General features: G+C 37.1%; 1 protein-coding gene across 4 annotated transcripts; it reads right to left on the bottom strand.

Annotated features, from left to right (window-relative positions):
* Nucleotides 1-996: 996 nt before the first annotated feature.
* LOC18432167 (chaperone protein dnaJ 15) lies at nucleotides 997-14,751 on the bottom strand. 4 transcript variants are annotated; one of them, XM_006842277.4, is made up of 12 exons: nucleotides 14,624-14,751; nucleotides 14,191-14,353; nucleotides 7,074-7,197; nucleotides 5,495-5,577; nucleotides 5,303-5,414; nucleotides 5,112-5,216; nucleotides 4,836-4,886; nucleotides 2,852-2,941; nucleotides 2,607-2,715; nucleotides 2,317-2,465; nucleotides 2,020-2,073; nucleotides 997-1,575 (listed from the first exon to the last, which is right to left on the bottom strand). In XM_006842277.4, exons 2-12 carry the CDS (start codon nucleotides 14,313-14,315, stop codon nucleotides 1,363-1,365), a joined length of 1,215 nt encoding a protein of 404 aa, XP_006842340.1. In that variant the 5' UTR covers nucleotides 14,316-14,353; nucleotides 14,624-14,751; the 3' UTR covers nucleotides 997-1,362. The 4 variants fall into 4 exon arrangements, with proteins under 4 accessions (XP_006842340.1, XP_088710992.1, XP_088710991.1 ...); XM_088854866.1 differs by lacking the exon at nucleotides 2,020-2,073; XM_088854865.1 differs by lacking the exon at nucleotides 4,836-4,886.
* Nucleotides 14,752-17,194: the final 2,443 nt, after the last annotated feature.

Below are 17,194 nucleotides of genomic sequence, written 5' to 3'. Positions count from 1 at the left end.
TCCAGCAACTACATATGTATTACCAATACCAGAGATAACTTGTTTGAGAATACCTGAACATTTTCGGTAGTGAGATGACTTGTAGGTGACGTGGTTTGCAATGGAGTCAATGCTGTCTGGTGGAGTGAATTTCTGAACAAAGGGCTTTTTTTTTTTTTTATTAGCAGAACAATTAAACTTCATGTATTCAAGTTGTCCACAATACTTCGCATCGAACTTCGGACATGTCTGTTGTTCTTCCCAATTACAATTAAAGTAAAAGAGGTCCGTGTAGTAGTCCTAAGATGGTGAATGAGTCATAAGAATACCTTCTCCATCCAGCGGAGACTATTCAACTGTGCACTTTCATTCATGTGGTCATGTGAAACACTGGTGCGGTGAAGTAGCAAAAGTATTGGCAGAGAACATGGATATGGCCCCTTTGATCAGCTAAATAAACAATGATCAAAGCCAGAGAGAGCAAAGGAGGCAATAATTATGCCTTACTGAAAATCAAAGCTAGAGAGATCAGAGTAGCGAATTAGCAAAAGGGATCAACAGACAGAAAACACAACATCAAGTACATAGAGTATGGCAACAAACGACATAAGACTCAAATCTATGAGAGACTCAGCACAATAGGAGCCCAAATTGGTAATTATCAATAGTAAACACCAAACAGAGGCCTCTTTGGTATCGAGTTCTCGACAACCATCCGTGAGAGGCTCAGAGCAGTCATTACCTAGATCGACACTAACCTTTGGTAACGAGCGCATCAATATGCACCATATACTTCACTGATTTTCTTCAATTCTCTCTCTCTCTCTCTCTAAATGAATATTCTTCACTTTTCCCCAATAGGGCACTCTCTCTTCAACTGCAACCCTTTCTTTCACGACGAAAAGCCTCAAGATCAGAACGACACCCCTATTCTCTGTAAAACCATCCATATCCTAAACCCTCTCTCTCAGTTTTGCACAATGGACAATCCACCATACACACAAGAAAACAAAGCTCTAATTTAATCAAACAATTTAATTGAAAGACGTGCGGTACAAAACTTGAATGACAAAGGGACAATATTGATACATATTGCTACATGAACCAACGGAACAAGACAGACAACTCCCCCAAACAATATACAAATTCCCTTCAATGAGCGGCTTATGGAAGTAATTTTGAATATCGGAAAAGAAACCCATCTAAAAAAATAAAAAGGAAAAGTGCAACAAAGGCAAGGGTAAAAAAACAAATCTCCACCATTTGCGGGGGGAAGGCCTTCACATGCAAGCAAAGACTCTTGCAAGTTGGTCCCCATTCTTGCAAGTTGGTCCCCATTCTCATAGACCCAGAATTTTGCTCTCACTAAAAAACTCATTTGATTTAGCCGGACTTCTTTTCGGAGACTTTCAAATTGATATTAAACCATTTCTTCTTACTCGACTTGTCCTTCCCATCGGATCCGCTGTCCTCTGTTGTGGGGCTCTCGGCTTTGAATTCTTCAGCCATAGGCTTGCTGCTACTGGCAGGAGTTAGTGGCTTAACTGTTGTGAATGACGACTGCACACCGTCCCTTTCTTTCAGAAGCTCATCAACCTGTCAAATGAATATTCACTGAAGGTTTTAGCGCACTAAAGTGCAAAGAAAGAGATTTGAGAAGCATGATTTAGTCTGATAGGATTTCTGGAGAGCAGCAAAGAGGAAGGGTACGGAGTGATGGGGGGGACAAGGAACGAAGGTCTCACGTTCCAATAGTCATCTCTTAGGTGTGAAAATTTGTTGCTTTGAATGTTTGTCTAAAAGATACTCTTTACCAACAAGAAACAGAGAAACAACTGACGTTTGACCCGATTGGGGAATTGTATGTCGGGATTCTTAATGATTTTCCATACCGAAGCTGTAAATTTTCAAAGATCAAACAAAAAAGCGAATTCTGATGCAGTGGTTTAGTGGTCAATGTATTCCTGTGAACACTCATTACATACTTTCTTCCCTTCTATAGTTCTATATAAACAAACAGAACAGTGTATAGGAACTTACAGACTGCTTCAACTGACCATATCGGTTTGTTACTTCTTGATAGAGCGCCAAAGCCTAAATGTCAATCAACGGTGCAAAGTCATTGTTTGTCCACATGATTGTAACATGTGCACACGCGCACGCTTGCACACACACACACACACATAGAGAGAGAGAGAGAGAGAGAGAGAGAGAGAGGATTACAGGCATTTAAAATGCACAATTCACTACCATGGACTCAGTCCTAAGCACCCCCATCACGTTGTATTTTTCAATGGAATCCAGGTATTACCGACATAAAGGAAAAAAGTGCAGTACCTTGCGGTATTCTGTCTCAAACTGGCGTAGCTCGTTTCTCTTTGATAATAGCTGAGCCTCCACTTGCTTAAGCTTCTCCGTGATGTCCTCAAAAGACTTCGCACAAAGAGCCTCTATGGTGTAACTGGCACTCTTAAAAAAATTATCACCTGAAGGAACAGAGAGCAGTTTTCCAATATTATAAAAACAATAAATCACTGTCTTTCATGGGCTTCATATAAATAGCTAACCATAAGGAAAACAGAGAAAGAAGGAAAATAAACTACAAGAGCAGAAGAGCATTTGCAGACCATATACAGCAAATATGTGGGTTCCAGCTTTAATTTCAGAAACTTCACACGGTTGGAGACCTTCCAACTTCTTGAAGAATTGGGCTTCAGGGTCTTTTGCCATTGCAAGCTGCACCATGAAACATAGGTTCTTAACTTTGATTTTTTTTTTCTTTTTTAATTTATTTAGCTTTGTTACCAGTGACCATGAAAAATCCTAATCTTACAGAAAGACCACAAGGATGATAACGATAGAATAACCCTACCGCATTCATTGTATTGTTCAATCGATAGACCTGAAAGTGCAAAAAATACATCCCTGCCGATGTGACCTTGCTGGTCTTCTCACTGTCTTCCTGAACAAATCAAGTTGGGTATTCAAATTTTAGTCATTCTTAAAGATTATAGAAATTAGTGAGGTTCAGAATAATTGAAGTTATATAACTGTGCAAAACTAGAGACTGAAACATCTTTTTAATAGCTATTTGGCTTTAAGATGTACATGCCATACATCTTTAATGATTAATATTCAATGGCTTTATATTAGTTTTCTGATGAAATTTAAAGGCCTAAAACTGCAAATTAGAATATCACAGAATTAGATTCTGAATAGCACCCAAAGAATTATGAATTTGATTTGAAATAGTCAAATCTTACTAAACGAGATCTATTATAACATCAAATGGAAAACACAATTTAATGGCCAAATAAAATCTTTGAAAACAAAGTATGCTTCACCGAAGTATAAACTGCATTCCAAAGTTTCAAATTTGGAAATTATCCAAGGAAAGCAATATAACATTTTTTGCACAAATTTACAAGTTTAGTCTGAAATGGTAGGCATTTCAGATACAAGTAGGACATCTAATTATTCTTATTTGTTACAAAAAGGCAAAACCAAGTCAGTGTAACAGCTTGTACGTGTTACTGTATATTGAAAAACTTATATGCACAAGCTGAAGACCCTCAAGCAAGACCCTGATAGGAGTACTTTCAGGACCCCAATTTTTGGGGATGATCCTTTCAACCTAACAACCAACCTAAAAAGAAAAACAAATACACAAATGCACTAGGTGCTTGAAAGGAGATCATGCCCTGGGACTGAGCACAGACTGTCAAATTTTTGAAAGATTGGTCAAGGTGTATAAGAACTCAAATTCAAAAAAATAAAACATAAAACTAAAAATACCCAAGTGATTTTAAAGTAGACACCAAAATTTCAGATAAAGAAAATCCTTCTATGCGGATCTTTAGCCCAAGGGACAAATATAGCATATGTGCACTTGTGAAAGGGTATCCCAGTCACTATACCTAGAAAGTACAGTGTATAAACCCTTCAAGGGTTCATTCAAAGCAGGATTGAGACATTGGAAAGAGAAATCCAATCAACTCTGACAACTGATCTTGCAGCTTTAGTCGATGTAACTATCTTCCCCAATCCAAACACAGATAACTTGCAAGTTCACTAATAGGCCTTCAAATGGTTTGATATACCCATTTTCCACACACCTCTGAAGGTAGCCAAACAATCTCTCTCAAATTTCAGGACTTATCTCTCTTATTCTCACACTACATATTGCTCATTCTAGCTATAGGATTACTTGCTGGTGCCATCCTGTGGATGTCTAGTTATAGACAAAGCAGTCAAATTCATGAATCATAATGACTGCAAGTGAGAAGCATGGAGGCTCATCCAAACTTCATAATTCCAACTCCTTTTTTTTTTTTTTGATCAATAATCCAGGCTTTTCCAGATGAATTTTCATAACTTGGTTATCCAAGATTTTGCAAGTTTTCATGTATTTTGAGAATTCAGTTATTGTGAGTTTTATGAAAATCAAATCAGAAAACTGTAAACCAAGGATGCAAAAGCACTGACTTAAACTTCAAAGCAAATGGAGGAGCCCAAACCATGACATAGATTCTAGCAGTGTCGTCGAAAAGATTAGGACTCTGTCAGCCATGGTGGCATGACAACCATTTGCCTCAAAGATCGCACCCAGGCTGCACAGGTTTTTTATACTAAACTACTATGGAATACAATGAGTTGCATAAACACGCATCCCGTTGCATTGTTACATATGCCACCTCAGGAACAAAATCAGAACTCTCCATAAAGCAAATATTGGAGCAAACAAAATTTGTCGATAGGAACGCTTTTAAGTGGTACCAGAAACATGCAAAAAATGCAAATGAAAAGGACCAAAAACGTATGCTGATATATGAACTAACTGCTTCATATAAAATCACCTGTAAAGCCAACCCATACCCTCCATTTGCCTCTTGCTCAAAATAAAGAAGCTGTTAATAATAACAACATCATCAATTAAAGGTCAGATCATATAAAAGTGAAGATATCTGTTTCGGATAATGTTGACTGTTATATGAAGAAGATTCTCCATAAATAAAGAAAGAAATTTCTCAAGGGGGAGATCATGCTCTAAACTTCACGATAGCAGAGCATATTGGATGACCCAAACATGTCACTAGTGATAGAGCAATATCTTTGGTTATTATATATTTCACCTTGAATTTGCTCTGTGCAGCTGATGTAACTCGGACTACAATTCCTGCTTGAGCTTGTTCTTCATCAATGGTGACACCATAGAAGTGGGCACACTGTTTGTCAACCTAAACCAAAAGGACAACAAATCAGCATTTTCTTCTCAAACAACATAGATCCAATAACTCAAGAAAATTAAATAGTATGTAACTACCTTGCCACTGATAGAACTTCCAAGAGGAAGGGGCCGAACAGTCACAGTTCCATTCAAAGCCTCCTCAAGAACTGTGGCAGAAATTGTAGTCTTGATGGGCATACCAAGTTTGCTGAGAACAGTCAAGTATCAATTTAGCCCTACGAATAGATAGTAGAATAAGAGATTTCCAAAGATTGATCACACCATCACCTGAACAGTGCTGCAAACATGGTATTGACAGTCCCTAAGTTGGATAAGTCGATTTCCATATCTAAGCCATCAGCTTCTAAAGCCTGTCATAAGAATGAGAACATAAGGTAAAAATGCACAAAGCCATTATAGGCACCAATAATTTACAGCTTCCACTATGAAAAATGACATGTTTTTATAATTTTCAACAAGGTGGATCATGCAAATTTTCATTCCTAGAAATCCAGGAGACCCGCCCCTTATTATGGAAAATCCAACAGCTAGTATATGTTTCTTCTTAGACACATCTCTCAGTCCCTCCACCTTATCTTTTACGGTCCACTTGAACAACAGTAGGAACAGAGTGCTGTAATCAGCATGCAGAGCGCCTATGTAATAAACAATGTCTCAACATCACTTTGATGAGTAATCGGCTTTTTTTACATGCCAAATATTTACATTTTCTCCCGCATAGCTCGCTTTGCTAAGCACAGGATGGTTTTCAAAAGGTTAAGTTCCATGTAATATCTAGAGCCCCCGCTGCCACTGTAAATTGTGGGATATATGCTACAATTTAATGAACTATGAAAAACCAGAGTCCATTGGGCTATAATATGGTCAGTGATGGAGAGAGTAGGACACACCATTTGGGTCATCTAATCTTCAGGTGGGTCCCACTTACACTACATCAGTGAATCGTTGGATAGTGATGCCCCTGGTGGACTACAAGTATACCCCCGTCCAATCAATTATACTTTTCCATTAATACTCCACTGAAAGAGCCTTGCCTCCTGTCATTCACAATATACCCCTTGGCCCCTCTATGTTCCATCAGTCATGCATAAGGCTGCACTTTTATGATCTTGTGATTTTTACTCCTTTTCTCTCCGGGAAAGACAAAAGCATATGAAAGAAACTCCTTCCAATAAATAAATGAAAAACATTTCAAGGAATACATTTCAGGAGAAAGCAGGTTTTAGTCGAGCAATATGCCTAATACAGCCTAGAAAACACTTCATACCCAGTAGCTGATCCTTGGAAGTGACAAGTACAATGTCCATAGAAACATAATATGAAATTTCATCTTCAAATCAATCAAATACCTAATTCCCATATGGATGTGACAAGTACACTGTCCATAAAAGGAGATACTATAATCTCATGCCAAAATTGTATCATGGACCTATAATCACCTTTTAAAAACTCAGCCATGAGACAATTTCAAGCGCTTGGCCGGGTGTTACCAATTCTTTACCTAGATGTATCAATTAGACTCCGTCAGAGAATCAGGCCAAGTCCAAGTTTTAAACTTTGCCAACACGATGTTGGCACTTAACCAAAACTTTGGATGACCAAGTAATAAGGAAAAATTGGTGGTGTGACGTGAGGCAGAAGTCCTACATACAGGAAATATTAAAACAGCCACATCAATAAGTTTTTGACATATTCCCTTCCCCAGTCAAAGATCAACAATCAGAGAAATTTCAACAACTTCCCCATAGGCACAGTATTATAATCACACAAGACAACACCTCTGCCCTACTCTCACTCAATTTAATAAGTTTTTTTTGTAACCAAGGAACAAAAGAGGAGGGACTACCTCAAATCCAGCACTATCATACTGCCTTCTTTTCTCTGGGTCGGATAGAATGGTATAGGAATAAGACACCTCTTTAAAAAGTTCAGAAGCTTCTGGATTGTTTGCATTTTTGTCAGGATGATACCTGCTCATGAAATGAAAAAGATGCTGATATAATTAAAACTTGTCATGTTATATAACTTTCACCTAGTGGAAAATAATATTCAGAATTCCTAAACTATCCCTGATATCATCCACCATTTATAAAATTCAAATGATAACAAGAAACGAAACTCTCAAATGTAATCACTTGGCTTCTTAAATCATAAAATTAATCTCATTAGAAGGTACCCTGTGAAATAATGAATTAATTAACCAGACATTCCTTAGCAAAAAGATTAAATACCATAAACTAACCAGTAAACAACCTTCTTAGAGGTGTGGATTATAATAGGTTCAATACGTCAATTACTATTTGTTAACTTTGAAGATTAAGGACAAAATGATCAATCTAATTCATAAACGACAAGCAAATATACCATCAACACTGCAAGCTTGTCAAACAAAGAATTATTCTTTAACTGAGAAGAGAAAATATAGGCCAGTCATTCATTAATTAGTAATGAAATAGAATAGCATTGATGAGATTGAATTCCAAGTATCAGATACACAAGGAAGCAAATTAAGAATCCAAGTTTATATATCTACAACTTCACACAATTGACACAATAGGTCGCTACTAGAACGACCCATCCTGTCTTCAATACTCAGAAAGCAAAATAGTGGTTTTAATAGCTGAAATCCCGACTTAGAGGATGTCACGGAAATGTACAAACCATGAGTAGTACAAATATAAAAGTGATTTTCCATTGATAGTTGGAGCTCAAAATTAGCCCAATCAATGACACCATGGCTCCCTTTCCTTACCTGCAAGATGCTATACATAAAGAGCAATTCTTCTTGGCAGCTACTAGCCTACTAAATGCATATATAAGTGCAGACTCCCAGTGGCAATAGTATAACAATCTATATAGACGCCATGGCAATGACTTGCATATTTGAAATGCGTGACAAGTATGCTAGGTGGTAACATAGAGGACAATATTTGCCTAAGGTGGGCACCATGTCCTACTTAGTATTATCACTACTAACTTTTGGTCGCTTCATTTTCTTTCATTGAAGACAACTTATTACTTATTAGATGTTCATTGGCCTCAAAAGGACATAACTTCTTTCCTATTGGTTTTCCAAACACTGGTTTTAATATGGTGTCACGCTTCCAGATTCCGAGGCCTAAGCAGTCTCAATTTCCTCAATCAAAATTCCAAACTATTGGAACGCACTCCTCAATCCCGGGCCCAAGGAAACAATTTTTTTTAAGTTGCATGCCCCCTCCCCAACCAAGAACTTCATTAGAGTGTTGAGTGTAATACAACTTTGGGAATGTATTCATCCTCGAGAAGATATTCAGAGGTTTTTTTTTTTTTTTCTAAGATTTGTTGGCCCTGTAGCAGTTGCAATGTGCAATCCGTGTCCAAGATATCTCTTCCACATTCATCATGTTTCGCATGTACCATAATGTGCATAACTATCGTTCGCATGTACCATACATGTGGAAAGTCATGTTTCAAACATTTTCCAAGAATACCCCCTGTCCTAGTAACCAAAATGTTCTTCATATTCTGATAACTAAAAACTTCACCAAGATATATCCATTATTTTATTACCTTTCAAATTTATAAGTACTGGTAAGGTGATTCAACTTCTCTTTTTGTCGTGAAATACGCTAATACATATAACATATCGATATGAAGGAGATTCTGAGTGTTCATCATACCATCAGCCAAAAAAGTTCTAATTGAGTTGCTCAAGGGTCATTTCAAGTTAAATATGAAGCCAAAATCGGGGATAAACATCAGCTACTGTGGCTCAATCAATGATTCAAAAAGCGGACCGCCCAGCGCCTAGGCGGTCCGAAAGGCCTTAGCGCATCGCCTAGGACTAGGCGGTCGATCCTTGGGTGGCCGCCTAGGCGGTACGGAACCCGCGGCTGCTCAGGGGCAGAAATTGATTTCGGTAGGGGCAATTTTGGTCCCTTTTTTTTGTTTTTAAGGGCCAAAATTTAGGGTTTTAGATTCATTTGAACCCAAAAACTTGTTGGAGCCAATTTTAGAGAGAGAAAGCCCCCAAAAATCTAATTTTTGATGAATTTTTTAGGATCAAAGGGTTTCTCAAAGTTAACAAAAATTGATCAAAACATCACCCATTGATATTAAATTTACTTTTTAATGTTTTGCAAAGTTATTAGGGGGTTTTTTAGAAGATTTTGAGTATTTAGAAGCATCTTTGAAGTGAAAGTTTAAAGATTGAGCAATCAAACTCAAAGTAAGTGGCTTTTTTTTATTGCTTTAGTAATTTGCATTATTTTTTAGATGCCTTCTTCGGGATCTAATAGGAGTGATGATCCCGATTGGAAATATAGCTATAGCCCAGATCCTAATGATAAAAATTGCATAAGATGCAAGTTTTTTGAAAAAGATACAAAAAGGGGCATATACCGGCTCAAGCAACATCTTGCCGGTATCAGGGGGGATGTTGCCCCATGTAAAAAGACTCCTGATACTGTTAAAGAGGAAATAAACAATTTTTTGAACATGGTGAGCAGAGATTAGGTCTGGGGTTCGGGTCAATTTTGATGAAGATGATAGTGATGAGGAAAAGGAGGAATGTCAAGAGGTTGAGCAATCCATTATTAAGGGAAAGGGGAAGGGAGTTGTAATTGCTTCTGGTCCTGGGACTAATAAGCCACGGGTTAGAGGCCCTATGGATAGTTTTTTACCTCGGCCTGACCCTAAAGTTGCAGGAGAGAAAACAAAAAAGCAAACCACCATTGAAAATAGAATCAAGAAGAAAGATAGAGATAGTGCTGCATATTATCTTGCTACATTTATGAGGCGGGCATTCCTTTCAATACCGCTCGTTTAAGCAACTTCTATACTGCGATAGAGGCAATTGGCCAATTTGGCTCTGGGATGAAACCCCCAACCCCATATGAGCTTTCAGAGCCTTTTTTAAAAAAGGCAGTGAGTGCCACGAAGGAAGCTGTAGAACTTAAGAATGATGCATGGGCTCAGTATGGGGTTTCTATTATGACTGATGGTTGGAGTGATAGGAAGAGAAGTCAGATGAATTTGTTTGTGAATTATCCTGCAGGGACTGTCTTTTTGAAATCTATTGATGCCTCTGATCATATCCATGATGCCCATTACATATTTCAAGTGATAGAGAAGGGAATCAAGGAGGTTGGGGAGCATATTGTCTGTACAGATTGTCACAAACAATGCTGCTCCGAATGTTGCTGCTTCTAATTTGTTGCGCATAGTTTATCCTAAAATCTTTTGGACACCATTTGCAACATATTATATAAACCTCATGCTTGAGACTCTTGGCAGTTTAACCGAGATATCAGGTGCAATGAAGAAGGCCAAGTTAGTTACAAATTTCATTTATAGCCAACATCTCACCCTCAGAATGATGCGTACCTTTACAAAGAAGAAAGAGATTGTAAGGCTTGGGGTCACGAGATTTGCCACCTGGTACTTATGCCTAGATAGCATACATTCGAGGAGAGTGCAGTTGAGGCAAATGTTTATCTCAGATGAGTGGAGAGCATGCAAGTGGTCTAAGGATCAGGTTGGGAAGAAGGTGAGAGATACTATACTTCCTAAGGCTTTTTGGAGAGGGGTCTAGGGTGCTCGTGAGGTATTTTTACCTCTTGTCAAAGTCCTTTGCATGGTTGATAGTGACAAGCCTTCTATGAGCTACATATATGATGCTATGGAGAAATGCAAAAGAGAGAGAGCCCAAAATTTCAATGATGAAGAAACCCGTTACAAGCCTGTTTTTTATGAGAAGTAGGATAGGCAGCTACATCGGCCATTGCATGCAGCTGGTTATTATTTGAACCCAGCTTTTTTTTATATTAACAAGGATATACAAACAAATGACACAATTATGAATGGATTTAATGAGTGTGTAGAGGTGCTAGTCCCTAATCCTGATATGCAGGATATTATATGCGCTGATGAGCTGATAAATTACAAGTTGTCATTAAAGCCTTTTGGAAGTCCAATGGCGATGAGGCAAAGGGCCAAAATTGATCCAGGTATTAATAATATTCTTAAGTTCACCAAGTTCAAGTAATCAAGTAATTCTATTATTTATTTATGATTTTATTCTATATCTTTGCAGCCCATTGGTGGAGCCAACATGGGTTTAGTTCTCCAAATTTACAAAAGTTGGTCATTCGGATCTTAAACCTAACCACTTCTTCATCCGGTTGTGAGCACAATTGGAGTACTTTTGAAGGGGTAAGGCCGTAAGGGTAATTTGTATAATTTTATAAATAATACATGAGCCATAGATATTAGATTTTAATTAGTTTCATACTTTCATTTGATTTTGTTAGATTCATACAAAGAAAAGGAACAGGCTTGAATCAAAGAGGCTCAATGACCTAGACTATGTCAAGTACAATCGATTCTTGAAGGACAGGTTTGCTAAGAGAACCCCATCAGATCAAAAAATATGGACCATGCTATGGAGTGGTTAGTTGATGATGATGAGGTCGAGGGGCATGAAGGATTGACATTGGACATGGTCATGGATGCTTCAAGGATATCAGTTGACCCTCCTAGGGCCACTAAATCTTTTGCACAGAGAACAAGGATGGAGGAAGAGGAGGAAGAAGAAGTTGATTCAGAAGAGACAGAGGAGGACGGGGACGACCAATATGTCGAGGAGGGTGACGACTCCGTCGACTCCGATGAATATGATGCCAATGCAGCTGACCCAAGATTTTTTGATGATGAATGAATTGTGAATGTTGATTGTTGAATAATTATTAAACTTTGAAGTTTGAACTTTAAAGTATTGTATATTGAACTATTGAAGATTATTTTGAGTCTTCAAGCATTACTTTCATAGTTTCATACTTTCATAATTCAATTTTGTTTTCTTCCTCGTGGTGGTGTACTGCAGTACTGGTGTGATACTACTTAATAACTTGGTTTGATAATTTGGTTGGTTGTAAATTTTAAGTTTTATGAACCGACTTATGGATTATGGTTATGTTTATGGAGTGTGTTGCTAAATGTTAATATGTGGTATAATTTAAATTATGTATTGCAATACATATAACTGATACTGATATAACTGCACTGCAGAATCCTTATTTGGATTCAACTGGGCCGCCCAGGTTCTAGGCGCCCGCCTAGGCGCTGGACGGCCTGGACCCGCCTAGCGCTTTTTGAAACACTGGGCTCAATTAACATCAAAATTTAATCATTGGGTTCTTGACACAATGAATGGAGAGAAAAATTCATGCAGAAGTATTCGTTATCAAGCTGAAGAGGAGCCCGCATTAGTCAACACCCTTATTGTGCTTGAGGTATGACCTCCCCTAATTTTTTAATAAACCTTATGCATTATGAGTGTTCAGCTTTTGGTCTCATGATCAACCAGCATTCTTTGGCTGACACTGAATAAATGGATGTTCTTTGTTTAACATGTTGTGAGTAGACTTAAAAGAGTCCATAAGAAAACATGCATGAGAAAACTTACGAAGTGGAAGAGAGAAGTATCTTTGGACTAAAGCTTCTTCAAAAGGGGGAAGCTTGACAAGATACCATCGAATGCTAGGAGTTAGATATAGTCACTCTAGGAAATTTTTTGAGCAGGTAAAAGTCAAGTTGCATTGGGATTGCAAAAACGTGAGAAAAAAAGGACTTTTCCTCATATTGAAATCAAAATCACAAGGTGTTAATCAATAATTCATGATCTATGAAGTTAAAGATACGTAGTGAAGGAGAATCAAGCAGGTCGGACTTAAACATCATGGAACTTAAATCCAACTAGGCAGAACCCAACATGATGAGCATAGAGGCAGTAGTAAGGCAAGAAGAAGTCCAAGAACTAGAACTGACTCTACCTATAACCATCACTTTGGACACCTCATCATATACTAATATCTAGAGGTTAAGTTTTTTAGTTGGATTCCTTTGACTCCAAGATGTGTATATCTATGAGGATGTTAAAACAGGAAATCCTGTGCTACGTATCATGTAAATAGAAAACCGAAGTTCTAGACATTACGTTTTTCTTTAAGTCTATAAGGTTGTATACGGTTATAAAATTGAATATGTTGTAGACTAAGGAGAGTTTTAATTTCCGTGAGGAATTCGACAAGATGCATTTAGCCCAAGCTATCTAATCTTCAGATACTTGTGGTGAGAATGCCATGCCATAATCTATACGATAGACTCATAGGCTACAACCAAAACGCTCTATGCCTTTAGATGCTTTTATAGTATGCTTTCCATGGTCCTATTAGGAGACCAAGACCTTAGCAACCACTACCCTCCTTGCCCCAACAATCACTCTCTCACACATTATACCGTAGTAACTTCCTCTAAAATCCCTCTATCCTCACACATGACAAAGAAACCACCAAGATAGTATTAGCTTGAATGCGGTCTCTCATCCCAAACCCACCTTTTCTTTTCTTTTTCTCTTTTTAAAACTTTCTCACCCCATAACAAAAATAACTCTCCATTATACATGCTTCTATCACTCTATCTCCCAAAGAAAACAAATGAGGCATGTAACATCTTAGACTCTCCCAATCCACCAAAGAACTTTCTCATTTCTCAAGGTGCCTCATCACAGTTAGCAAATATCCTATACAGAAGCATATTGTATATTGGAGGCTAGTCAAGTAGGCATCAATCAGAATGAAGTATCCCGAAAAAAGAAGCAGAATATCTATCGCATAAGAGACTAACCCATCATGCACTCTAACCAATGAAGATAATTAATCTCCTCTATCTTCCAAGAAAAAGAAACACCCATAATTCAAAGTAATTGTTCAGGTACAGGTTTTCACGTTTTTCTTTTTTGGGTTTTCATTTCTCATAACCGTACAACAACAAAATTAAATGGTTAAAAGATAAAAAATTAGAGCAGCTAGAGAAGAAAATCAAGGTAATCAATTCCAATTTTTCACACTAATCCTACAAATCCAAAACACAAACAATTAAGATGATTACCAAAAGAAACAAAAGGCCTTATGAAAACTTACTTGAGTGCTAGCTTCCTATAAGCGGTTTTTATCTCTAGCTCTGATGCATCCTTTGAAACGTTCAGAACTTCATAAGGATCCCTTCGAACTGCAGGGGTCGACGGACCCCCAACCTTCGAAGCCATTTTCCCCTTTTTTTACTCAATTTCTGTCCATTAATGCACTGTAATTTCAACTCAAAATCAATTCCCACATAGTAAAATAACAAAATAAAAGAAAAAAACAAAGGCAAATAAATTCAACCAAGAAAACGCGACAAAAAAAGAAACCCTGGGTTTCTTTTAAAGGCCAGAAAAAGCTGAATTCCTGGGGGAGATGAATAAAGAAACTTACAGGCTGATTCTGGATCTCAAAGGGGGTCGAATAAGATTCATGGAGATTTAAGCACAACAATACAGAGATTAAAAAGAAGGGAAAAAGAGAGAAATTATACCTTGGCAAACGTTTACTAGAGGAGCTAAAGAGAGAAAAAGGAGGGGGAAGGAGAGGAGTTTCTGCGTCTCTGCAAATTCTCTCCTCCAAAGTCTAGTAGCTCTCTCTATTTCCCACAAAATGCGACTTTGCCTCCACACTTACCGTCTTCTGTCGCTCTCTCTTACCGATGCGTTACTTGTCTTGTTCGCATTTACTCTCTCTCCTACATTTAACCCATGTTCTCTCTTGATTACTTCTGTTTGTGCTTATTCAGAAAATAGGGTTGGCAATGGACCCGGACCCGGACCCGGACCCGGACCAGGACCCGGATCAGGACCCGGATCCGGACCCATACCCAGCCCTGCAGGGTATACCCGATATGGGTTTAGGAATGGGTCCAATGTTTGGACCCGGTAGGTTGGGTACAGGTTTAAAACCTGGACCCGAACACGATTTGAGTCTGGGTTCGGTTGGACCCGATCCGTATTCGTAAATTGTTGGAGATAAAATACTTTAAGCCATATTCATTTGGGTGTATTAAAGATCGTATACAATAAGACCCGTAGTCATATTTACCTATTAAATGACAAATTAGATGACTTGAAATCTAATGGCGGGTGATCATAACCTTGTTGCCTATAATACGAATATATGATAGTAAAAAACGGCAAAAGAAAAAGAAAAAAAAAGTTCATAGTGAGGGTAGTAATGGAACTGGTACCCGACGCGATAGACCAGGGACCCGAGTATAAGTATGGGTTTAATTTTTGGACCTGACGGGTCGGGTCTGGGTTCAAAATTTGGACACGAAATACTTTCGGGTCCGGGTCTGGGTCCGGGTCCGGGTCGAACGAACCTGACCCATTGCCACCCCCATACAGAAACAGTTATATTCAAATGGAAAAAGTTGATGTAAGATTGAGGCTCTAAACAATCAAATTAAAGCGCATATAAAAAAACTGAGTGGTTGTTTTGATGTCAAAAAAAACCCTCAAATTGATTAACTCGTCGAGATGAATGAACGCAAAAAAAAATAGATTTCAAATTTAAGAAATACTGCATCTTGTAATGCATTATCTAAGTCGTTGATTTTCAATATTTTTAAGTACTTATAGATTAGTCGATCTACATTATTTTTTAAGATTTAAATTTTATAATTGGGATTGTACACTACGAGACCATTTATTTTTAGTACAAGGAGGTCACAATTAATACTAACTATTAGATAGCTTGGGGTGTGTCACAATGTTTGAGAAAAAAAATTTAGAACTTCGAATTTAGTCAATGATACACTCACACCCATCCAATTTGAAATATGATGGACAAAGTGATTGTGACCTCCTTGTATTAAAAATAAATGGTGTCTTTATATACTTTTCCTTTATAATTAGATATGGAAATAATTTTTTAAGCCATCAGATAAATTTTTGTTATTAAAAAAAAATTTTGTTATTAAAAAACTATCTTTCGATACTATTTAGAGCCATGCCTTAGTTTGTTTGTTTAGGGCTTTAACCTTATATAAACCACACCCTATTCAATTTTATACTTAGAGATGAAATTCTATACAAATGCATTTTTGCTTTACATCGGGGATTTTGCATTTTAAATAATGTGTTTGTATACTATGAGACCATTTATCTTTCTTACAAAAAGGTTACAATTATTCGTAGCTATTAGATATCAAATTGGATAGCTTGGGATATGTCACGATGATCAAACAATCTTTTCTTAAAATAAAACTTTGAATCTAGTCAGTGACATACTCAACTACCCAATTTGAAATATAAATGATATAAATGATTGTGACCTCCTTGTACTAAAAGTGAATGGTCTCTTTATATTTTTTTTAAATAATAACGAGTATTTGGAGAAGTTTAAACAAACAACGATTAATATTAAAAACATAATATTTAAATATTTAAAGTTTAAATTTTAGATTCATGATCATGACGGTCAAGATTATCAGCCTAATAACTTTGGACTCAAGCTCATAAAAGATGGAATTTTGAAGCAAAATGTGTTTTGAGTGTGTATGTAACCTAAGTAAATAGAAAGTATCCATTCTGTTAGGAACAGTATAATATGGAACACACTTTCATGGAAAAATAATTGTTACGAATAATTGATCGATAATGATGGAAAAGTTGATCTAGAATTGAGTTGAGTTATTTCCAAAGTTACCACTCTATCCGTTATTTATATCAATGTTTTAAAGGTCGGACTAGTAGCTCAAACAACTACCCATTAGTCTCAAGTCAAGTCGGCCGAATCGCACTAGTATGATCAGTAACTTGGTCAGTTTTTTTAAATAAAATATTTTTAAAAAATAGCAAAAAGATTATCAAAAAACCAATGATATCAAAGATTGAAAACCAAATATTTGATTTCACATGATATTAAATCAAATCAAATAAATATTAGAATAAAAGGAGGAATTATCAAAAATGGTAAAAGCTTATATAGAGCCGAGGCTCTAAACAATCAAATTAGATCCCACCTCAAAATTTCACTAGAAGAGGCTGTTTTTTATGCCCAAATATCGTCAAATTGATCATCTCGACATTAAGATGCATGGATATGAGAAAAA

Source organism: Amborella trichopoda, chromosome 13 (assembly GCF_054954075.1).
Source record: "Amborella trichopoda isolate Santa Cruz 75 chromosome 13, AtrichopodaSantaCruz75HAP2 v2.0, whole genome shotgun sequence".
Lineage (NCBI taxonomy): Eukaryota > Viridiplantae > Streptophyta > Magnoliopsida > Amborellales > Amborellaceae > Amborella > Amborella trichopoda.
The sequence above is the reverse complement of the archived record's forward strand: the minus strand, read 5'-3'. Positions and strand labels throughout refer to the sequence as shown.